The 19,476-nt window shown below is 34.5% G+C and overlaps 1 protein-coding gene across 1 annotated transcript in view; it reads right to left on the bottom strand.

Moving 5' to 3' along the window:
• The window catches only part of LOC131938324 (disco-interacting protein 2), a 49,237-nt gene that overhangs the window by 11,853 nt on the left and 17,908 nt on the right, over positions 1 to 19,476 (bottom strand). Inside the window, exons 2-24 of the mRNA XM_059296331.1 lie at positions 14,230 to 14,307; positions 12,470 to 12,562; positions 10,929 to 11,051; positions 9,653 to 9,913; positions 9,007 to 9,141; positions 8,460 to 8,515; positions 8,096 to 8,156; positions 7,773 to 7,846; positions 7,348 to 7,560; positions 6,313 to 6,438; positions 5,798 to 5,921; positions 5,309 to 5,412; positions 5,012 to 5,114; positions 4,543 to 4,607; positions 4,297 to 4,390; positions 3,953 to 4,072; positions 3,538 to 3,652; positions 3,247 to 3,386; positions 2,316 to 2,452; positions 1,669 to 1,749; positions 1,336 to 1,463; positions 693 to 777; positions 16 to 114 (exon numbers count right to left, since the gene is read on the bottom strand). Coding sequence (XP_059152314.1) covers positions 16 to 114; positions 693 to 777; positions 1,336 to 1,463; positions 1,669 to 1,749; positions 2,316 to 2,452; positions 3,247 to 3,386; positions 3,538 to 3,652; positions 3,953 to 4,072; positions 4,297 to 4,390; positions 4,543 to 4,607; positions 5,012 to 5,114; positions 5,309 to 5,412; positions 5,798 to 5,921; positions 6,313 to 6,438; positions 7,348 to 7,560; positions 7,773 to 7,846; positions 8,096 to 8,156; positions 8,460 to 8,515; positions 9,007 to 9,141; positions 9,653 to 9,913; positions 10,929 to 11,051; positions 12,470 to 12,562; positions 14,230 to 14,307 — 2,615 coding nt within the window. The remainder of the gene's footprint in view (positions 1 to 15; positions 115 to 692; positions 778 to 1,335; positions 1,464 to 1,668; positions 1,750 to 2,315; positions 2,453 to 3,246; positions 3,387 to 3,537; positions 3,653 to 3,952; positions 4,073 to 4,296; positions 4,391 to 4,542; positions 4,608 to 5,011; positions 5,115 to 5,308; positions 5,413 to 5,797; positions 5,922 to 6,312; positions 6,439 to 7,347; positions 7,561 to 7,772; positions 7,847 to 8,095; positions 8,157 to 8,459; positions 8,516 to 9,006; positions 9,142 to 9,652; positions 9,914 to 10,928; positions 11,052 to 12,469; positions 12,563 to 14,229; positions 14,308 to 19,476) is intronic.

Here is a 19,476-nt window from a genome sequence, read left to right on the forward strand (position 1 = left end):
CAGTGACCAAATTACCTTGGGTAAATAGTTGGGTGGGACTAGAGCTAAGCAATAGACCCCCACTTGATGGATGCTGTCCACAGCTTGAAGCACTCGACTCATCCACTGGAAGCTCTGAGAAAATTTAGAAAACTCATTTATACCACAAATACATCTTATTTTATAAGGTTTTTGCAATATTGGTACTGTAAAAATAACTTTTCTTATACCAATATTGCACCCCTAACATTAACCTTGACTCTAACCAGTGCAATACTAGCAGAAAAACCCCAATACAATACAATGATGCGCAACTGTCATTTAAAGAGCCTATTTTATAAATCAATGTGTTACTAACAATTGTACTAAAGCTAATGCTAGATTAAAACCATAAAAGAAATTTAAACTTCAGAAAAACTAATATATGATTTATCATTACATTAATTGCAGACATTATAAAAAATTTAATTCATAAATTGATGTTTTGTCACATAATAATTAATGTTCTATAAAAAATACATTTTAGTTTTTAAAGTTTTATCAAATCCAATATGATACTAAAAATACAGAAAAACTCCTCTATAAAAATGGATCAACATAAAAATCTAATTTCAACATGTCTCCATTAATAAGTGATAATAGTAGAGAAAAAATTCAATAAGAAAACAGAAAATAAAGATTCCACAAATTTTGGTGATAAATGTTATGAATACCTCTTCCTCTGTACAGTCTGGTCTCTGCTCGGCTATAATCACTATCCTCTCATCCTTGAGCACCTTGATGGAGAAGACAGCGATCCTGTAAATAAGATTGTAATACATCCTGTTACCAGATGGCATGGTAAGTGATTTAAAGACAATTTCATGAACAAACTACCTCACAACTTAGCATCACAATGACAAAAAGTTAAAAGGTAGATTTTTATGGTGATCCAAATTATAAGCGTGAATTGTTGGTAATATTTCAATATCTATCAACTGTTTAAGTATTGAAATGATTTTTAGATTTATCAGCAGCTTTTCTTTTCACTGCCCAAGACAGGGCATAAAAAGGGATAGTGCCTGAGATATGAGACGCCTTAGTTTTTCCTAATTTGAGTCAGGTACCCATCAGAGCTGGGAGGTCTCAGAATGTCTGACAGATTTGAGTACATGTTTCATACTTGAGACAGGGGCTTGGTCTGCCTTAAAATTTTGAAGCACCAAATTTTATTTTTATATTTTCTGTTAATTCATAAAAGCAATACAGAGGTAGATTGAATACAGCAACAGGTTACCCCACATTGTGATACTATTGCTGTAAACATGCAGCATAATTAAAGATGTAGTCCAGGCTATTCTGGTCCAATGCCTTTACCTTCCTCTGTAAATAAACTTCATAGGCTCAACAGCCAGGACTGTGGCAATAATATCATCAGTGTTGTGTTTTCTACCAGAGATCTGCATCAAGCCTTCCTTGCTGCCACACACAAACACTAAACCACCCTAGAGGAAAGAGTCATATTGGTTAGCTTTACAAACTTAGCTAATACACCACTGAAGCTTATGAATAAAAAAAAAAATTTTAACAACACAATCCAATGCTCACATGGATCTAAATGTTTCAGCTTGTTTCTTAAATGTAAAAGAAAATTATTTCAATATAAATAAACCAACATGCCATAAAATATTAGTAAAACAATGTACATACTGGTCCTAAGAATCCAATCAGACCTGTCCGCACATATGAACGGTCTGTTTGTATGCGGCCATCTTCTAAAATTGGTTGAACCTAAAACAAACAATCAAAACAACTGATAAAAATCTTAACTTTCTGTTACATTATTTATATATAAATATACTACAAGTGTAAGAGCATACATATTTTTAGAGAGTTAACTTTCAAGAAATCTAGCAACTGAAACCCTATGCTATGCAAAATAAAACCCTAAAATTAAAGTGTAGCTACAGAAACACTATATAACTATTCATAAGGTGGATATATTGATGGTTTGAAGGGGGGGGGAGGGAATTTTAATGAATTATTGGAAACACTAAATAAATAAATGAGTTTGCTAAAAAAAAGGCATAGACTAGTCAGAATAAGTATTGTATACAATTGTACCTACTTTTTAGAATAAAATATTTTACTATGATGGAAACTATTTAAATACTTTTATGAAGTTTGAGTATTTTACTTGGATTGTATCACTACACTAACACTAATCCTGATGCAACTCAAAACCTAATCACCCCTGACCCCTAACTGTGCTACCAGGAGTAAAATAAAAAAAGTTCTCCAACTAGCAGTTATAAAAAAAAAATCATTACATTCCCCAAAAGACACAAAACATATACCTGAAATGTGGTTTGTGTAATGCCATGCAGCCCCCAGTAATTGGATCCTGTGTACCCAGAGCTGACACACAGCTCACCAACCTCATCAGCCTTACACAGCTGGGGTGGGCCATCCAGCTTGATCACCACCATTGTTGCTACAAGGGGACAGAGACAGGGGGGAGGGAGAAGAAAGGAAAAAAAAATCAAGATGAAATATTGATTAGCCCAACACCTTGCCACACCTAACAATTAAGTTTTGGCTCTCACAAATGGGAGACAACTGGTGAAAGTGCTTTGACACATCCCAGAATGGAGATTTATGGGACCAGAATCTATTTCAGGGAGGCAGTCAGCAGTACTAAGTGAAGTCTGTCAGATAAGTGTTGCCTTTAACACAGTCTAGAGTTGAGGAGATCTGTGCCAGTAGTATTTACAGATGAGCATTCTAATTGCAAAATAAGTGGAATCAATTCAGCAAAATGGTAAATTGTAACTGTATTTTTTTTTCATTTTAAAGAGAATTTTAAGTCATTTTATTTACTAAAAACAGAAATTAAACTAAATTCACATTAAAAACAATTTTTTGAAATGCTGTAGAATAAAAAGAAATTTCTAAAATTTTACTGCGGATTAAATAAAAATGAGCAATGAAATCTGTAGCATTTCATAAAAGCACTAACTAGAGCAGTGGTTCTTAACCTTTTTGGAGGTACCAAACCCCCACCAGTTTCATATGCACATTTAACAAACCCTTCTAAATAGTTCTATCATCTGCACTGACAAAATCCTATCGTGAATCATTTGAGTTGGTCGTGTCTTGACCTCCGCCGAACCCCTGAGACTGACTCACCGAAACCCTAGGGTTGGATCAAACCGGGGTAAGAAACCACTGAACTAGAGAGTGTTTAACTAAGCACTTAGCTCTAAGTACATCTAGAGGATAACCTACCACCAGGCATGACCTGTCCACAGTCCTGCAGCGTGAGGGACGTCAAGCTGTTTTCACTGTCCACTCTGACCACACCAAAACTCAGACCTTGCATAGACAAAATGCCCCTCCCTGTAGCACTGGAACTTGTCCTTCCAGGCCTGAGGGTTGAGTTAAACCACAACATAGATTACAACAGCCACCTAAACCATTATTTACACAACCCTACTCAACACTTTAACACTGGCTTCTAAAGACAACTACATACACCAGCAATGCTAATGAAGAGTAGCAATGTAATTTAAGACAAACCTTCTAATGGAAACGGTCAGGGCCTCGGATGAGCTTGCACAGGGGCATATAGCCTCTGGCCTTAAACCTTTGCTTTGGAAAGCACTTAGGAATGAATCACAAGAAGTGAGAGACCCTGAGAAAAGAAATACATTAATTGTTAAGAGCTTTCCATTAGCTATGAGGTCATGAGTGACTAAAGTAATGACTTTTCTCAAAAACATTGACATATGATTCAACACACTTTTCAACTTTTGTATCATTTTTTTTACATAACCATGTATAGAGGCCTAATCCTCAACATGTAAATTCAGATAAACATATATATTTTCTTTTAACATTTAATAATTAACTCATTGCCTCTACAGTCTGACATTTCAGTATCAAACATGCTGAGTATTCTAACATTTTATTTTAGTTAGAAACAAATACTCACATGGATTAGCACCATCAGCAATAAGTAATAATCTTAGAGAACTAAAGTTGACATCTTTGTGGTCTTTTTGAGCAAGCAGTCCCCAGTGCATGTCCCTAGATTTCACAATTGCTACTGTTGCTGTTAACCAAAGATAACAGTGGGTTATTTCTTCAAAACTTTTATAATTAAATATTCTGTTTATATAAATAACAGAATAATATATATAAATAACAGAATAACAAGACCAAGGAAAACTATGATTGGTTTAAAGTTTACAGTACAGAACAAGTCAAAATATTACAAAAGAAATTATTTATCATCAAATATTTCGACTGATATTGTATAGTGAGCTGAGCACTAACCTTTGTATTTTGTGACCATCTTCATCCAAGATGCTGGGTCGACTTTCATCAGAGAATAAGGAATAAAAATCACATGCATCCCATTGAAAACGCTCTGAAAAATTAACGCACTTGAGATGATTTAAGTTCAAATTTCAGTGTCTTGTCTATTCTTGAAACTTGTTACTTCTTGCCAGTAGTGATCTTAATCCTAATTGTATTGATTAACTAAGCTAATCTTTGTATGATAATAAAAAACAGACTTACACATAATATACCATGCCACAGCCCAACTTCTCTTTTAAAGTCTAATACACACACCATAACTTCACCTGATAAGACAGTCAATTATGTGTTCATTAGACATCAACATTTAATATACAAGTGTAAAAGAAATATAATCATGTTCTAGTTTAAGAAGTAACACAATGACAGTTTTAAATACAATGTGTTACTCAAGAACTAAATACATCAAACAGTTACACTAGCAGTTTCATGTTTAGAGGTGATTTTCATTGAAACATAAACATAACACCCAAAACCCATGCAAAGTCTATAAAAATATGGATTCTAGAAAAGTTACTGTGAGCAAATTTTTTAAAAATAAAGTACAATTAACATGTCACCCTAGAACATTTTTACTCAGAATACATTTGTGTAAATATTAATATGTCAGTATAATAATTTAAGTACTAATTATAATAAATATTTAATTTACACTAGACAACAGGCTTACCTTCTGTATAATTAGCAGCTACTGTCAAGGTCTGACAGTGACAGAGCATTGTGCTTCTCATCACTGTCACGCCCACTGTGCTGCCATCCTTGTTCAGTGCATACTAGAAACAACAACAAGAACATTTTTATTTCACAACAGACTAAAATCAGTAAGCATAATAAAACACTTTTTCACGAAATGACTAAATTTAAGTGTATTAGTATAGTTTGTATTTGGCCAGTTTATGGTTGCACATCAAAACGGGTAAAGTCAATAATACTGTGTAATATTTAATTTGTCGTTGTGGAAACTGACCTCAATATAAGCAGGCACTTCCTCTGTCTGTCTGGTGGGTATGACCCAGTCTTTTGAAGGTTTACTCAGGTTTTCTGTGATGAACCAGTTTAACCTTGGCCAGCCTGGTAATAAAGTAAACAGTTTGAACCTGCTTCAACACACAGATAGGTTTAGAAAAATGTAGTGCTAGTTTTAACTGCAAAAGCTTCTATAGTCAATATGTCTGTAAAGTTTTATTGAAACTTATTTTATTTCAGCGATACCAAATTTTTTTGTGAATTTATTACATTTTCAACAATAAATTAGGAAAAATGTTTTTTTTTAACATTTCAGGTATTAAGTTGAATTTAGAAAGAGAATTTAAAGGGTTAGGCCCTATGTGATTTTGTAAGCTGGCAAATATTAGAATCAATACAATTATTTCTAATATCTACTAAATATTACGTTTATCAGTGGTCACATAGCCATCATGTTAAGTAGAAACAACAGGCAAAACGTAGGTCTCACCTTTGAATGTAACAACTTCCCCATTAGATGATTTAGGCAGGCCCTTGTAGCAGTTCTCTGAGGTCAATGCCCAGCAAACATTTAAACTTCCAAGTAAAAATCCTACACCAGCTCCTCCAGCATCCTAGGGGGATCAAAGGTATTCAGAAATCTAAAACACTTTATCAATGTATTAGCCAATACTTTATCTACCTATAATCAAATACTGAACCAAACTATAATGAAGTATTTTACATATGTGCTACTAAATACTCAATCATTATTCTAACTAATACTTTACTCAAGTACTATCAAATACTTAACCATTCTATAATAAAATATTAAACAAATGCAATAATTTTAAAATATTTTGCAATTGATAATTTTTTTTTCACTAAGTGCACTTATAAAAATTTAGTCAAAAAAAAACTGAAGTGGCCAATTAAAATATTTGTAATTTAATATGAGTTGATTTAAATTTGATAAAAACAAACATGGACGAGCCAAGTGTAAAAAGATGAATAAAGTATATTTACATTTGAGCTTCCGCTTCTCTTGGACAATGGCACCTCAACAGGTACAGGCACCACCCCAGCCATGATGCAGCCATAGAATGCACATATGAAAGATATGGGATCATTATTGGGATACACCACAGCCACCTGAAAAAAAAACAATCAATATCAGAAACAAGTTAATTAAAAAGTCTAGTGACATTTAAGCGCAATTTCCTTATGTTATCTAAAAATAGCTCCGTCGTAGCGTAAATCAAGAACAGGGTTAGTAAAACCATTGGTTAAAATACATGTTTTATTTACAATAGAGTGACATGACTAAAAACCATTGCGCGCCTAGCTACTGAACTTGATGACGCAGCCATTGAACGTGATGGCGCAGCTATTGAATGTGATGACGCGTGTGGTGTGGTTGGATAAAAATGCCTACTAATCCGGCCCAAATTTTAATTAATTCAAAAATTGTTTGTGACCGAACGAAAGGATATTTTTGAAAACTTTCTTCGGCAATATTGTTCTAAATTATGGCAGGAATCGATTGGTACATGTTTCAAGTCGCTAAAAGGTCTGGTTGCCGAGATATGGGCAAAAAACTGCATTTTTTCGAGTTTTTTTGTCTTTTCCGGGAAATCCATGAAAGAAACCCGGAATTTTTATGGCCTATGTTCATCCTCGTAACTTGCTTAACATAATTGCTTTTGCAACTAGTCCTCGATATTGCTTCGTTGAGGAGGAGATACGACTTAAAGCTGCGGACACACATTCATACATTCATCCATCCATCCATCTAGAAATGACGGGTTAATAAACGCAATTAAATATTGATATAACAACTAAAGACAATTTCTATCTAATGAAGATTAAATTTTCTGCTTTTTTCAGAATGAAAAGTATCATTGGTTTAACATTTATTGTAAGAAAATTAATTATGTAGCTTGTTCATGAAAACATTTAGTTAAATTTTTAATTAAATTAAATTAGCATGTAATTTTAAAATTAGCTGCTTTCTATGATAAATAAAACTACCAACTTATGCAGGAGAAAACACTAACATACCCGATCCCCTTGCCTAACTGGCTCCCCTTTCTGACCAACTTTACACAGCAAACTGTATGCAATCTTCTGTGTTCTGCTGAGCAATTTCCCATAGGTTAAATTATATGATGGTTTTCCATTAGCATCAAGTACTGTTATAGCATTAGCTTTGTAAGTTGACGACCCGTATCTGTGAAGTGCTCCTTCTAAGTTGCGGGGAAGGCCTGAAGGAATCTAAACAGAAATAATTTTCTATTAACATAAATCAAAATATGACATCAGATTTTTTCCATTAAGTTAACACATGACAAAAATCCTTCTCGAAAACATTTAGCCATTTTTCATGTATACATCAGACATTAAATCATGAGATTAGACACCTGACGTCAATAAACAGGAAATGATTTTATAAATTATTTTAGTAATATAAAATGTATGAGTCTTACCACAAGTGGATCGCCTTGTTGTGGTATAAGTTCCTTGCCTTCAGGTTTGGGGGCGTTAGGATCTGTGGTAGGGGCTGAAGAAAATGTATCCACTTACATGCTACATACATTTATAATTTTAAACTGAACAAAAACTAACTGAAGAGACAATTGTTAACAGTGTCAGATAAAAATAAAAAATTGCCCTAACGCCTGAATGTTACCTGGTTCAGAAACAAAACTTATCAATAGTTCTCAAATTATTCTGTTCATGCTCAAGTGACAAAGTCTCACAAACGTACATAGTAAATAAACAAGTATGTCACATTAAGGAAATCACTAACTTTCTAAAGTAGCTTCCTCCTCATCAACAAAGTATTCTTTTAAAGGTTTTCTTTTAGGTCTCTGAGGGAAAAAAACACTACAGGTGTCATTCAACACTTAAACTACTTATTCATATAAACAACTAATTACAGAACACACATATTTATTTATTATTTAAGAAATGAATAGGCCATTTTTAAAATAAAAATACCTTAACAAAAATACAAGAAATTTTAATGCAGGTTTTAAAAGGATAACTAGAAGAAAGTTTTTAGTTTCTTAAATACATGTGAATATTTTGTATAAATGATTGCAATGTGCTAATGTTAAAATACTTAAATAGAACTGTAAATGTTAATGCTATGGATTAGAAAAACAGCTTACTTTTAATGTATTTAGAAGCTGTTGAATCTTGGCAGAAACTTTTCCATGAGCAGGTGCTGAAAACATCAATGTCACTGTCATTAGCTTAAATAAAACTAGCCTAAATTAACTGCATGCTCAAATCTTCAAAAAAAAAAATGCACTTATCATAACAGAAAGCTCACAATAACAAGTTGGTATATAATAACTTATATTGTAGATCATTCATTCAGACACCCCAAATATATTATTTGAAGCTTTTAATAAACTCTTCATACACTCCAAATCATTCTGCTTTAAAATCTTTCAAATGTTATAAACATCTCTCAACGTAGTAAAAAATAATTATTTTTACCATAAATGCATGTTGTAAACTTAAAAAACTACATAGAATGTAGAAATAACCAAAATTACATACAAAGAAGTGAGTATTACTGTAATTATAAAGTTATTTTAGTATGACCATTCGGAACCATCAGGTTTAACTAACTAAAAATAAATTAAGTAAATGATTACTTTTTCTCAATTAAGTTTAATTTGATAAACCAGAGTTTAAAAAACACCTTACCATCCTCGTCAATTAATCCAGTAACATTCCCTGCTGCATTCATTCTGACAGAGGACTGGTTGTACCGGCCAACCCTGTCTGCTTGTCTGGTGCTTTTGGCATTGTTTGTTACATCAGGGGGTTGAACAAGGTGGGCTGTGGAGTGAAATTAGAGAATCCGTTTTTTACAGTGTAAAACTAGTTGATTATAACGAGGGAGGGGGTAGAATAAGGTGGGTAGTGCTGTAGTTTACAAGAGATAGTGTAATACTATAATTGTTGTTGGCTATGTCAGGGTTGAATGAGGTAGGTTGTGCTGTAACATTGATGACTAGTTTACTTGAGATAGTGTGGAACTATAACGGTTATTGGTTAAGTCAGGATTAAATGAGGTAGTTTGTGCAGTGAATTAAAAGAAGTTTACATAAAATCTAATTGTGGTTTTGTGTTGTAAACTAACAGTTAAATAATCTTACAATGTCTGGGTTGAATGAGGTAGGTTGTGCTGTAAAATTAATGACTAGTTTACTTGAGATAGTGTGGAACTATATAATGGTTATTGGTTGAGTCAGGATTCAATGAGGTAGTTTGGGCAGTGAAATAACCAAAGTTTACATAAAATCTTATTGTGGTTTTGTCTTGTAAACTAACGATTAAATAATCTTACAATGTCTGGCGCTCTGCATGACATCAGCCAGAGCATGGCGAGCAGTGTTGCCTGGTATACTGTAGTTTGAGTACTGAGCACTCTTTGGTCTTTCAGCCTGCCCACTGCCTCCGCTGCCCCCTCCACCTCCCCCATGGTAAGGGGACGCCCCATGGTCGGAGTATGAACTAGAGCTGGCACCAGAGTCCCTGGCATGACCACCCCTCTGGAAGTTTCTCAGCTGCTCCTCATCAAACACACTGTCATCATCGGATGATGAATCTGAAACACATTGACATTTACATTTAATAGAAAACAGAACTTCAGGTTGTGTTAAGTACACATTTTTATCCCAGTCTGTTCCAATATTTAGTCTTTTTCAGCCCTCCTTTACTCATCTTTGCATTCATAACATAGTATATAATATATTATGTAGCAACTTTTTAAAACATTAGTGCAAAATAAGATACTGATAAAGATAATATATAATGTTCTTGAACAGAAAAATAAAAAGTCTTGAGGTGCAAAAGCAGACCAAGGAAACATGAAACAAGTTAGAACTTAGGACCTGGACCCAACTGAAAGACCCACAGAAACTGCAGATGTGAAGGATCCTCTATCTTTCTCAAGTGGGGCACCTGTCAATCTTTTGTACACAGGAACTTTGTCTGTTGTGGGGCTAGTACAACTCTCAACTTTTAACACCTCAGGTTAGTTACAACCAGGGGGGCTAGAATGATCCAGAGAAACATTTTACTTTCAAAAGCTAGAACCCAACCATTATACATGTTACACGCCTTATAATCATTTAATGTGATGGCTTTGACAGGTTGTAGAGCACTTGACTGCTAATCTGAAAGTTTCAGTCCAGACTGGAGTCTGCAAGATGTCCTTAACTGACCACATCATCCCTCTGTTAAGAAACAGGTGAGCTGCACTTCATCTGCCCTATGGATCAATAGGCCTAGAAGGGGAACATTCACCATTCAATGCTGCTCCACAAGAGATGCCAACATAAGATGTCAGATAGTACCCTACAGAATTGATGGTCCAAGGGCACAGTTCATCCCTTGCTTGGAAGTTTACATAGGAAGAGGTTGTCTGGTCAACACTTAGCCAAACCAGCTTTACTTCCCCCATACAATATTAGGTACACATCAATGTATAGAAACTCTAGAACACCTTCTTTGAAGAAGAATTAAACTCAGGACTTTCTTGGATAACTAACACATTCTACCATTTGACCACATTGTTCCAAAAGAAAAGATGGGCTACATACATGGTGAACACAACCTACCTTGTCTTTCTCTTCTCTGCTGGCCTTGATAGTTGACTGAAGTACGCTTAGAAGGCAGTGGCATCACAGGTACTTTCCTGCTCTGCATTGCCAAAGCTTGCATGACTGCTTCTGTACGGATTTCTGAAAATTATTACCAGCAAGCAAACAATGTTAGAGGCATGCTGAGGCTGGAGCATTACATCTAGCTTAGGTCAAATAAAAGAATAAAACACTACCTGTGTCATGCATCGTAACTTAAAGCACATTTACACTACACAAAAGGCTTTGTCATTTTTACAGAGCTTCAACATAATAAAATAAAATATTTTAAACACTGGGTTTTTCTGTCAAATAAAAATAAAACATGGGAGCTGGAATGTGTAAAAAAACCAACAACAACAAAAATTTGTTTATATAAAAACACTCAAAATTCAAGACTTTTTTCTTCAACACTTGTTAATGTGTTCATTTGTGTGATTTTTTAAATTTTAAAACAAGTCGTTGAGCATTTTTATGTTAATCTGTGACTGGAAAATAAGGACAATTCAGTAAAATGTGTTCATAACATAAGGGTAAGGAAGTGCATTAATTTTCTTTTTTTAAAAGGTTGACCATTCCATAAGAAAAGAAAAGCAGCAAAGCTTCTGTGTTCTGCGACTGAAGCAACCAACCATGCACAATAACTACTGCAATTACTACTACACTTAAAGCTTGCTAAGGTAAAATATTAAAATAACTTTTGACTCATTGCTCATTTAATATCAGTGAAACCAAAAACTTTTCTTTTTCAAAGTAAGTGACATTTCTTAAATTACTTTTTTCTATACATATCTTACTTTTTATACAGAGGTAAAACAGAAGAGGCAAACATATAACAACCCAATTAGTAGAATGTTCAAATCTCAATATATTTAAACAATTATTTTAAATGATGTAGATAAAAAACAAATTTAGTATGAATACTTTTATTTTTATTCATCGGCAATAATAGAAAAGACTACACTAAAAAAACACTTCCCTAAAGAAAAATAATTCTATTCATTTAATGGGGAAAAACAAAGGAGGTCTTATAAAGCAACTAATTTAATACAAGATAAAAAAGGGTGGTATTGCCTAGCGGTAGAGCGCTAGACTTCTAGCCCAAATGTCTCGAGTTCAAATAAATACAACACCTCCCTGAGTCCACCCAACTCTGATGGGTATCAAACTCATGTTAGGGAAGTAAAGCTGGCTGGGTGTAGTGCTGACTACATTATCCCTTCATATGATGAGGTCACAGAAACAGGTGAACTATCCTTCACTAGCCCCATGGACCGTTAGGTTTGATAGGGAACTTTACTGAAAGATAATAGCTAAAAATGTGATCAATCTGTTGCATAGTGAGATATTTTTAAAAAATAAATTACGCCTTCTTTTTATTCTATGGGGAAAGGCCTTAGTGTCAAACAAACACCGAAGTACAAAAAGCCAATAAAACAACTTGTCACAACAACAGTTGAGAATACTCTCACAAACATGGTATATGCAAGTCATACACAGCAAAACATGTTTGTGCTCACCAGAATGGTATCGATTGTCTTCCCTTGTCAACCGTCTTTGCGCCTTTCGTTGGGCTGCAGTTGAAGGGCTTGGAGCACCCGCCCCTGACCCAGCTAAAAATAAATGCACACATTGTTGAGGATGTATTACTGTACACCAGTGCATGTGTCTGCATAATTTTTATAGTACACACACACATTACCCGCATGTTAAGTATTGCATTGTCCTTAGTGAAAAGTCTTATGGAAAATATACAATGAACAAGTTGCTCGGGACTCTTAGAATACATAGGTGCCCTATGTCTTAGATTTTAAACATATACAAAATTTCTCTTTTCTTCGTTTCTCAATGTGTTTAGTAGTGTTATGACTTCATCATCCTAGTGATCCATCTTCAGTAATAAAAAAAACTTGATGAAGAACAGAGTGATGCTACTAATTTAATTATTATAATGCAATCTTGAACAAATGATGCATACATTACATTGTTTGATTTGTAAAAATTTTAAAGTGTTTATATCAATACAAAGACATATGCAACCTCATAAATGGTAGATAGATATTTTCACTAAATTTATACTGCATGGAGTAGGTTATCAGTGGTGGATCTCTTGAACAAAAAAAAAAGAGTTGTAGTATGTCAAATTTGGCATTGGGCTATAAAGCTCTTCACAAAAGCAGCCTAAGTGTTAGGGATGTGGCAGTAGGGTTAAAGAAACAGTCATTGATCTCAAGGATCTCACAAGGTAATTAAAAGAAAATAAATGCTCATGCATGTTAGATTGGCACAGGTATTAGAGCTAACTTATAAAAACAACAGGGAATAGCACTTAAAAAGAGGTCCATAGAAATTGCACCAAATTAAAACCAAATGAATACCAAAATCACCTTTCAGGGTTCAGATATGCAACAAATTGTTAACCTTATATTACATGATTATACTAGCCTAAGTAAGACCTGCCAATTAGAACCATAAAATTCTTTGACAAACTAGATATAATTCATATTGGTTTACTTTTTAAAAAGCAGATTGAAATCCTAAAGACAACTTATGTGTAATTAAGTATCGTATTATAATTAAAGATATCTATGGAATTAGATGTGTAAAGAGTAATAATAGAAATTTAAAAAATGGTTTGTGGTAAATAGCAATATTGTATTTTAGTGTGTTGATGAAATATAACTTTGTAAAAAAAAAAATTAAAATATAAAATATAAACTGTTACACAAAGAAGATTATTAATATTGTACTATTCACTTTAAAATTATTTGCCCAACAATAATTAACTTAATGAACTCTTTAATGTTTTAGCAGTTGTTTTACGACATATGGCCCTTCTCAACGCTGCAAATACTTTATGCTTGGATTTCCAAGGCACAATCGCCCAATAGTCTAATACAGCCATATTAAAGACACAAAATAAAATAAAAATCAAAGCATAACTTTAGTCAATTAGACAAGATATGAAGAATATACTCTTGTAGATATGTTTGCTCCAAGTATCAGCAGCTACATTTCTATTTAATATATCATAGTGGCACTGAATACAGTTACACACTTCTATCCCCTACCCCCTGGCCAGGAAACTTTTTTATAGTTGCCCATTTTAAAGTCAATTTTAGTCTGTCATCTCTATAAGCATAAAGCATTGGAAAAATTGTGGAGTTGTAAATCAATCTGGAATATATTATAATTGGGCATGATAGGGTTAAAAATTGGGGAAAATTAGTCAGATTGGGGTTAAATGAAAATAAAAGCAATCATAAATGTCAAAACATACCTTCGTTGTTTTGTTGAATGACATATGGTGCCAACAGACGTGACCTCTTCTTTTCATAACCTTTCTGAGTAATGTCACCTGTAAAATAACAAGACACACTTTTACAAATGTGTTTTTACAGAGCCAATAAGATTGTTTTAAAATCAGAACTGCCATCATATATAGTATGTGTGTAAAAAAAAAATTAAAATATAAAAAATATCCCAAATCATTCAAATCCAATTTTACTATAAAGTAATCATAAACTAGCTATTTAACTTAAACAACAATCACCACATAAATAAAACCAACATTATAGCTAATGCAGCAAAAAATGGAACATTCATGTTGCATTCATATGATTACAATCTACTCCATGTTTATTTAAAACCAGAAATGCATTTTAGATACGCCTTCCTGCAATCAATCCATTAGGGACCAAAATAATATTACTGAGAATAAAAATTGATATAGGTATAAAATTACATTTTACATTGATTCGAAATGCATGTAATTCTTCAGGGGTAGGGTTAATGTACTTGTTATTGTGGGCACTGGCTGATAGGGTTAATATCATAGCAATTGGAGCATTGTCAGGGTTGATGATATGTTGCTCTTAATGGTTACCAAACACAGCAAAAAGTATCATTCTGAAATGTATACATTTAGAACAATACCTTTTGTATCTCTCTACCTTGTGTTTCAATAGTCACAAGCACAACAATGGTGGACACTTGACATTCAGTGGGTTTTCCCCAGTCTAGTGCTCTTACAATACATGGTTAAGTGCCATTATCTGAGTGGTTTTTGTTTCCATATCACATGTTCCCCCTCCTACTATCTTTTGGTTGATCACATTCTCCCTCCACTTATTTTATTTAAAAGCGAACATACAAGTATAAGGGGGGAACGAACCAAGGATTAGTTCAAACCTACTTCTAACCATATCACAAATAAAGATCAAGATGTATGAAATATAGATCAACCAAGCATAATAAACATGAAAGATGGACTGAGTGCAGTGGCTACTTTATTTGAAAGGAAGTTTCTGTGCTCAATAAACCACCATACAACACCCCACAATCTGGTGCCTATTTTATGACTGGCCAGTGCTGCAGCTCATAAAAACAACACTCAAGATTAATTAGGAAATAAAATATGCCACCACAAAAGAAACCAGTGGCTTGGAATGATTGATGATTTTGATAATAAAAACCTTTTCAGTAATGAAGAAAATAAACCCTTAAAAACATAATATCATTTAACTTTAAGGTATTATTTAAACATCAACAAACCCCCACAACAACAAAAAACAAAACAATGATGCAGTCAACAAAAGGGCCATAGTCCCATTAGAGAGGAGAAAGAATGGCTTGGGGGGGGGGGGGGGGGGGGGGGGCACTATAAGCCTTCCTGGTTGAATGTGGGATTTTTCTCAGAAGGAGTCATTCATTTAGCTACTACTAAACTGGAAGACTTGTTTGTGTGAATGTTTTTCATTCAAACCAGAGGACTCCCTCTATTTCACATCTTAAGATGTATAAACTGTTACTTTTATATCCACTTATTGTGTTGATTTATTAATTATTCAAAATCCTAGAGAAAACAATTCTTTAGTTCCAGAGGGGCACCTGACCTTGGTCTAATGGCATTTATTAATTTATTTGCTATACTGACCCCAAAAAGAGTAGAGATGGTTAATAAACTTTGCAAGAATAGTTACAATCATGAAAAGGGAAAATTGACTTATTTTGTAGATAACCAATGAGAGTCTCAAGTTTTAAAAAGCTGGCAGAAAACAAAGGGGCAAGAATTCTTAACATTATTTTAATGTTCTCCTTACTAAATATATGAAAAAAAATTAAATGTAATCTAAATAAATAAAGGAAATATGCCTTAGATTACAACAGATACAGCTTTCTACTGAAATGTGACTAAACTGCTAGTGGTCGAAATCGTAAGACAGGGGGGGGGGGGGGGGGGGTAGTAGAGGGAATGGAATATTTTGTTTATAAATAGAAATTTTCCTTTTGTCCACATAAGCGAGTGCTGGGGAGCACTGGGCTACACAATATGTGTGCTGACTCACTACAACAACACCTCCTTGGATCACTTAAGCCTAACCAATATTTTTCCAACGTTTAAAAAAAACAACACACATAAGAATCACACATGCACTGTCATTATTCAAATCAAGGACGGTAACTCAGACACCAGTGCCACGCTGGCGAGACGGTAACATTAGAAATACGAAAGGAAAATAATAAACAATGAAAAAAGGGTATTAACTTTTTATTCAGAGCTAGGAAAAAAAATAATAATTGCCAATCTATCATTGCTATAGAACAGTATGTCCTGACTTCCCTATTGAAGTTCCCTAACGATATGTATGTATGTTCGTATGTATGTTAGTGGAGCAGAAAATTGACATGGACAGTAATTGATTCCGCCATGTATGCTTTGTGTCACGTGATAGGATGAAGTCATTTAAATCAATTAGGTGCAGTCCTAGGTAACAATTGAAAACATTCCCCGACACAAAGCTAACGAGCACAGGTAATGATATTCAAGTATGCTAAAGGTTTCAGGCTACTCCCAAACTTGACCGGACTCAACCTATGAGACAAGACGAAACAGCTATTATAAACCAGTACAGAACTATACATTCACGCGCAGGACATTTCGTCAAGCCAGTGTGTCGCGCCGAGGAAGAAAAAAAAAAGTTATCTCAAGTGGTCATGAGAACTACACGCGCTAAGCAAACACCTTTTGATGTCATTGTTAATTACAACCAATTAGACAAAATACAAAATGAATTATGACCCAGCCGTTATAAATGATTGGATGACTTCAGACTGCAATTCATCTTACAATTCTTGTTATAATAATCTACCAGAATAAATATATTTGGAGATAATTAAGAATGCAGACGCAAGGCTTGCAAGAAACCGACTCGTCTCAAAGGCCAAGCCAGGCTAATAAGTCGAGATAATTATCGCGGCTGGTTTAATTAATAGGCGGCAATGCCCACACCGAACCCCGAGCCAGCCCTGCTTATCTGTGTCAGACAAGACCTAAACCACTTCATGTAACGGACGCCTACCAACTACGTCGGTGAATCGACCAACGGAGCTCTATATATTCAGCTTATGAATAAACAGCAGCAAGCTACGTACTGAATGCTGACTAGCTTCATTTATTTTACAGTAACTCCATATACTTTCTCAATGTTCCGTAATTTAAATCTCTGTAAGTAGTTACAAAATATCAAGAAACGCGAAGCTTGATTTTTCAAAGATAGTATTTGTAAACATTTAGATAAAACTTCAATTGTTAATAGAAAGTGCTTTATATTATTACTGCTGGCCAAGATTTTATCTCTATGTTTTCAACGCCTAAATGTTTACAACTGTTTAAAAACAAAATGCTAAGGTTGTTTATTATTTCTATGGGACAAACGTATTTCATCGCCCTAGTAAATTACCCCTCGGTGGACATGGCATTACTCATCTAAACGCGTAGCTGAGCATGCCCGTCACCGTGAACTGTTTATATACACGAGGTGTGAAATATTTATCTTGTCGAAAGATATACGGCATGTATCACACAGGCTAGCCAACGCCCACTGCTACCGACCCGGTAGCCACAAGATTCAATATAAAGACAGGAGATAAACGACTAAGCTATGACAAGACGGAGGGGAGTGGGGGGGGGGGGGGGGGGGGAGCCATGAATAAAGAGAACTTCAGTTATTTACTTAGGATGACGATGAAAAAAATGTTGATATGAATTAAAGCAATGCTCGTATAATTTCTATAGAAGGTGGGATAGAGGCACATGAGTTTATTTATCACATGAGAATTCTTGCTAGCGACATTGTGCTTACTAATGTTGTCGCTCTTGCTGGATGTAGCTTAAATGATTTTGGGGTTTTATACCAATCGCTCATCACAGAGTACGATCAACAATATTCTATTTATCAACTAAGAGCAAAATGTCTTGCAATACAACGGTATGTAAAATGTGTAAGCGTTTGACGAAAGATAGTTTTCTAGTTGTAAAAACTAGGTTCACACTTTGTAAATCATTAGTTGAAAATTTTCAGGAATGAACTGCATATTTTGAAAGAAACCAATATCGGCCACTGCAAGACTCTAAAAAACCTAGGAGTATTTGTGAGCCACTACCCCAAATACAAAGAAACAGAAGAAGTAAAACAAGTGTATTCACACAGACTTCTCCAGTGTCTATTAAATGAATAGCGCTACTAGTCCGTGTTTTATTACATACTTTTTTTTTCACCCGATTCCTGTCTGAAAGACTGCAAACAATTTCTCGCTCACTTTTATCGAACCAGTATATTTTTAACTTTTTGCGAATACATTTTGAAATAAACAAAAGCAATATGCACAATTTCAAATGTAAGTTATTTTATTCCGCAGTGTTAAATTACTGTTTTTAAAATGCCTATCAAGCAGATAACCGGCATCAATACAACGCCCCCCCCCCAACAATAAAGCACAACCAACTATCATGTGACAGCTAGCACTAAGTTATGACACCCCACAAGTACCGATGTTCGACCGTGTGCCCCCTGAGAGCGTGACCTGCATCCATACAACATCAACAAGGACTATCTTTATGTTAGTCACTGTTGGCGTCGAGGCTATTTTTTTTTTTTTGTTGTTTCATTGAGTCAACCAGTACCGGGTTCAAAACGAAAGGTCAGAGTTCACTCTTGACGACACACTAGATATGTGGTTAGCCTATGTGCAGATCTAGTCATCACTGCGGCATTGTTCTTCAATGTTGAAGGATCGCAGAGGAAGTGTGTAAAATGTAGGCCTGTGGCTACATGTTTTAATCAAATAGACGGCCTTGTTTGCCGTGGACACGATATGCTGTCTGCCACGTAAGCAATTTGGGTTATAAGTCAATTATTAACCGTAGTGTAGGATTTTTTTTTAAATAAACGAGTTATAAACATTTACATTTCTACGCGAAATTAAAAAAAAACAACACTATTGTGGTTTCTATGGCAACACAGATGTACAAAACAGTTCGTTAGCAAAGCGTAAGTTGTAGTTTCGAGTCGGTACTTTCCCTCTCCATTACAAGCATTTAAAAAAAAAAAAACTATTCTTGGTATCCAAATCCATCCACTTTTTTAAAAAATCATACGGAAATGTTGAGTCACACACTAATAAATAAATTAGAAGAGGATAATGCTCGGAAAATAACTTGCTTGAAAAAAATAGTTTTTCGTCT

This window comes from Physella acuta, unplaced genomic scaffold, assembly GCF_028476545.2.
Source record: "Physella acuta isolate Inbredline_101_S28 unplaced genomic scaffold, ASM2847654v3 ptg000242l, whole genome shotgun sequence".
Taxonomy (NCBI): Eukaryota; Metazoa; Mollusca; class Gastropoda; family Physidae; genus Physella; species Physella acuta.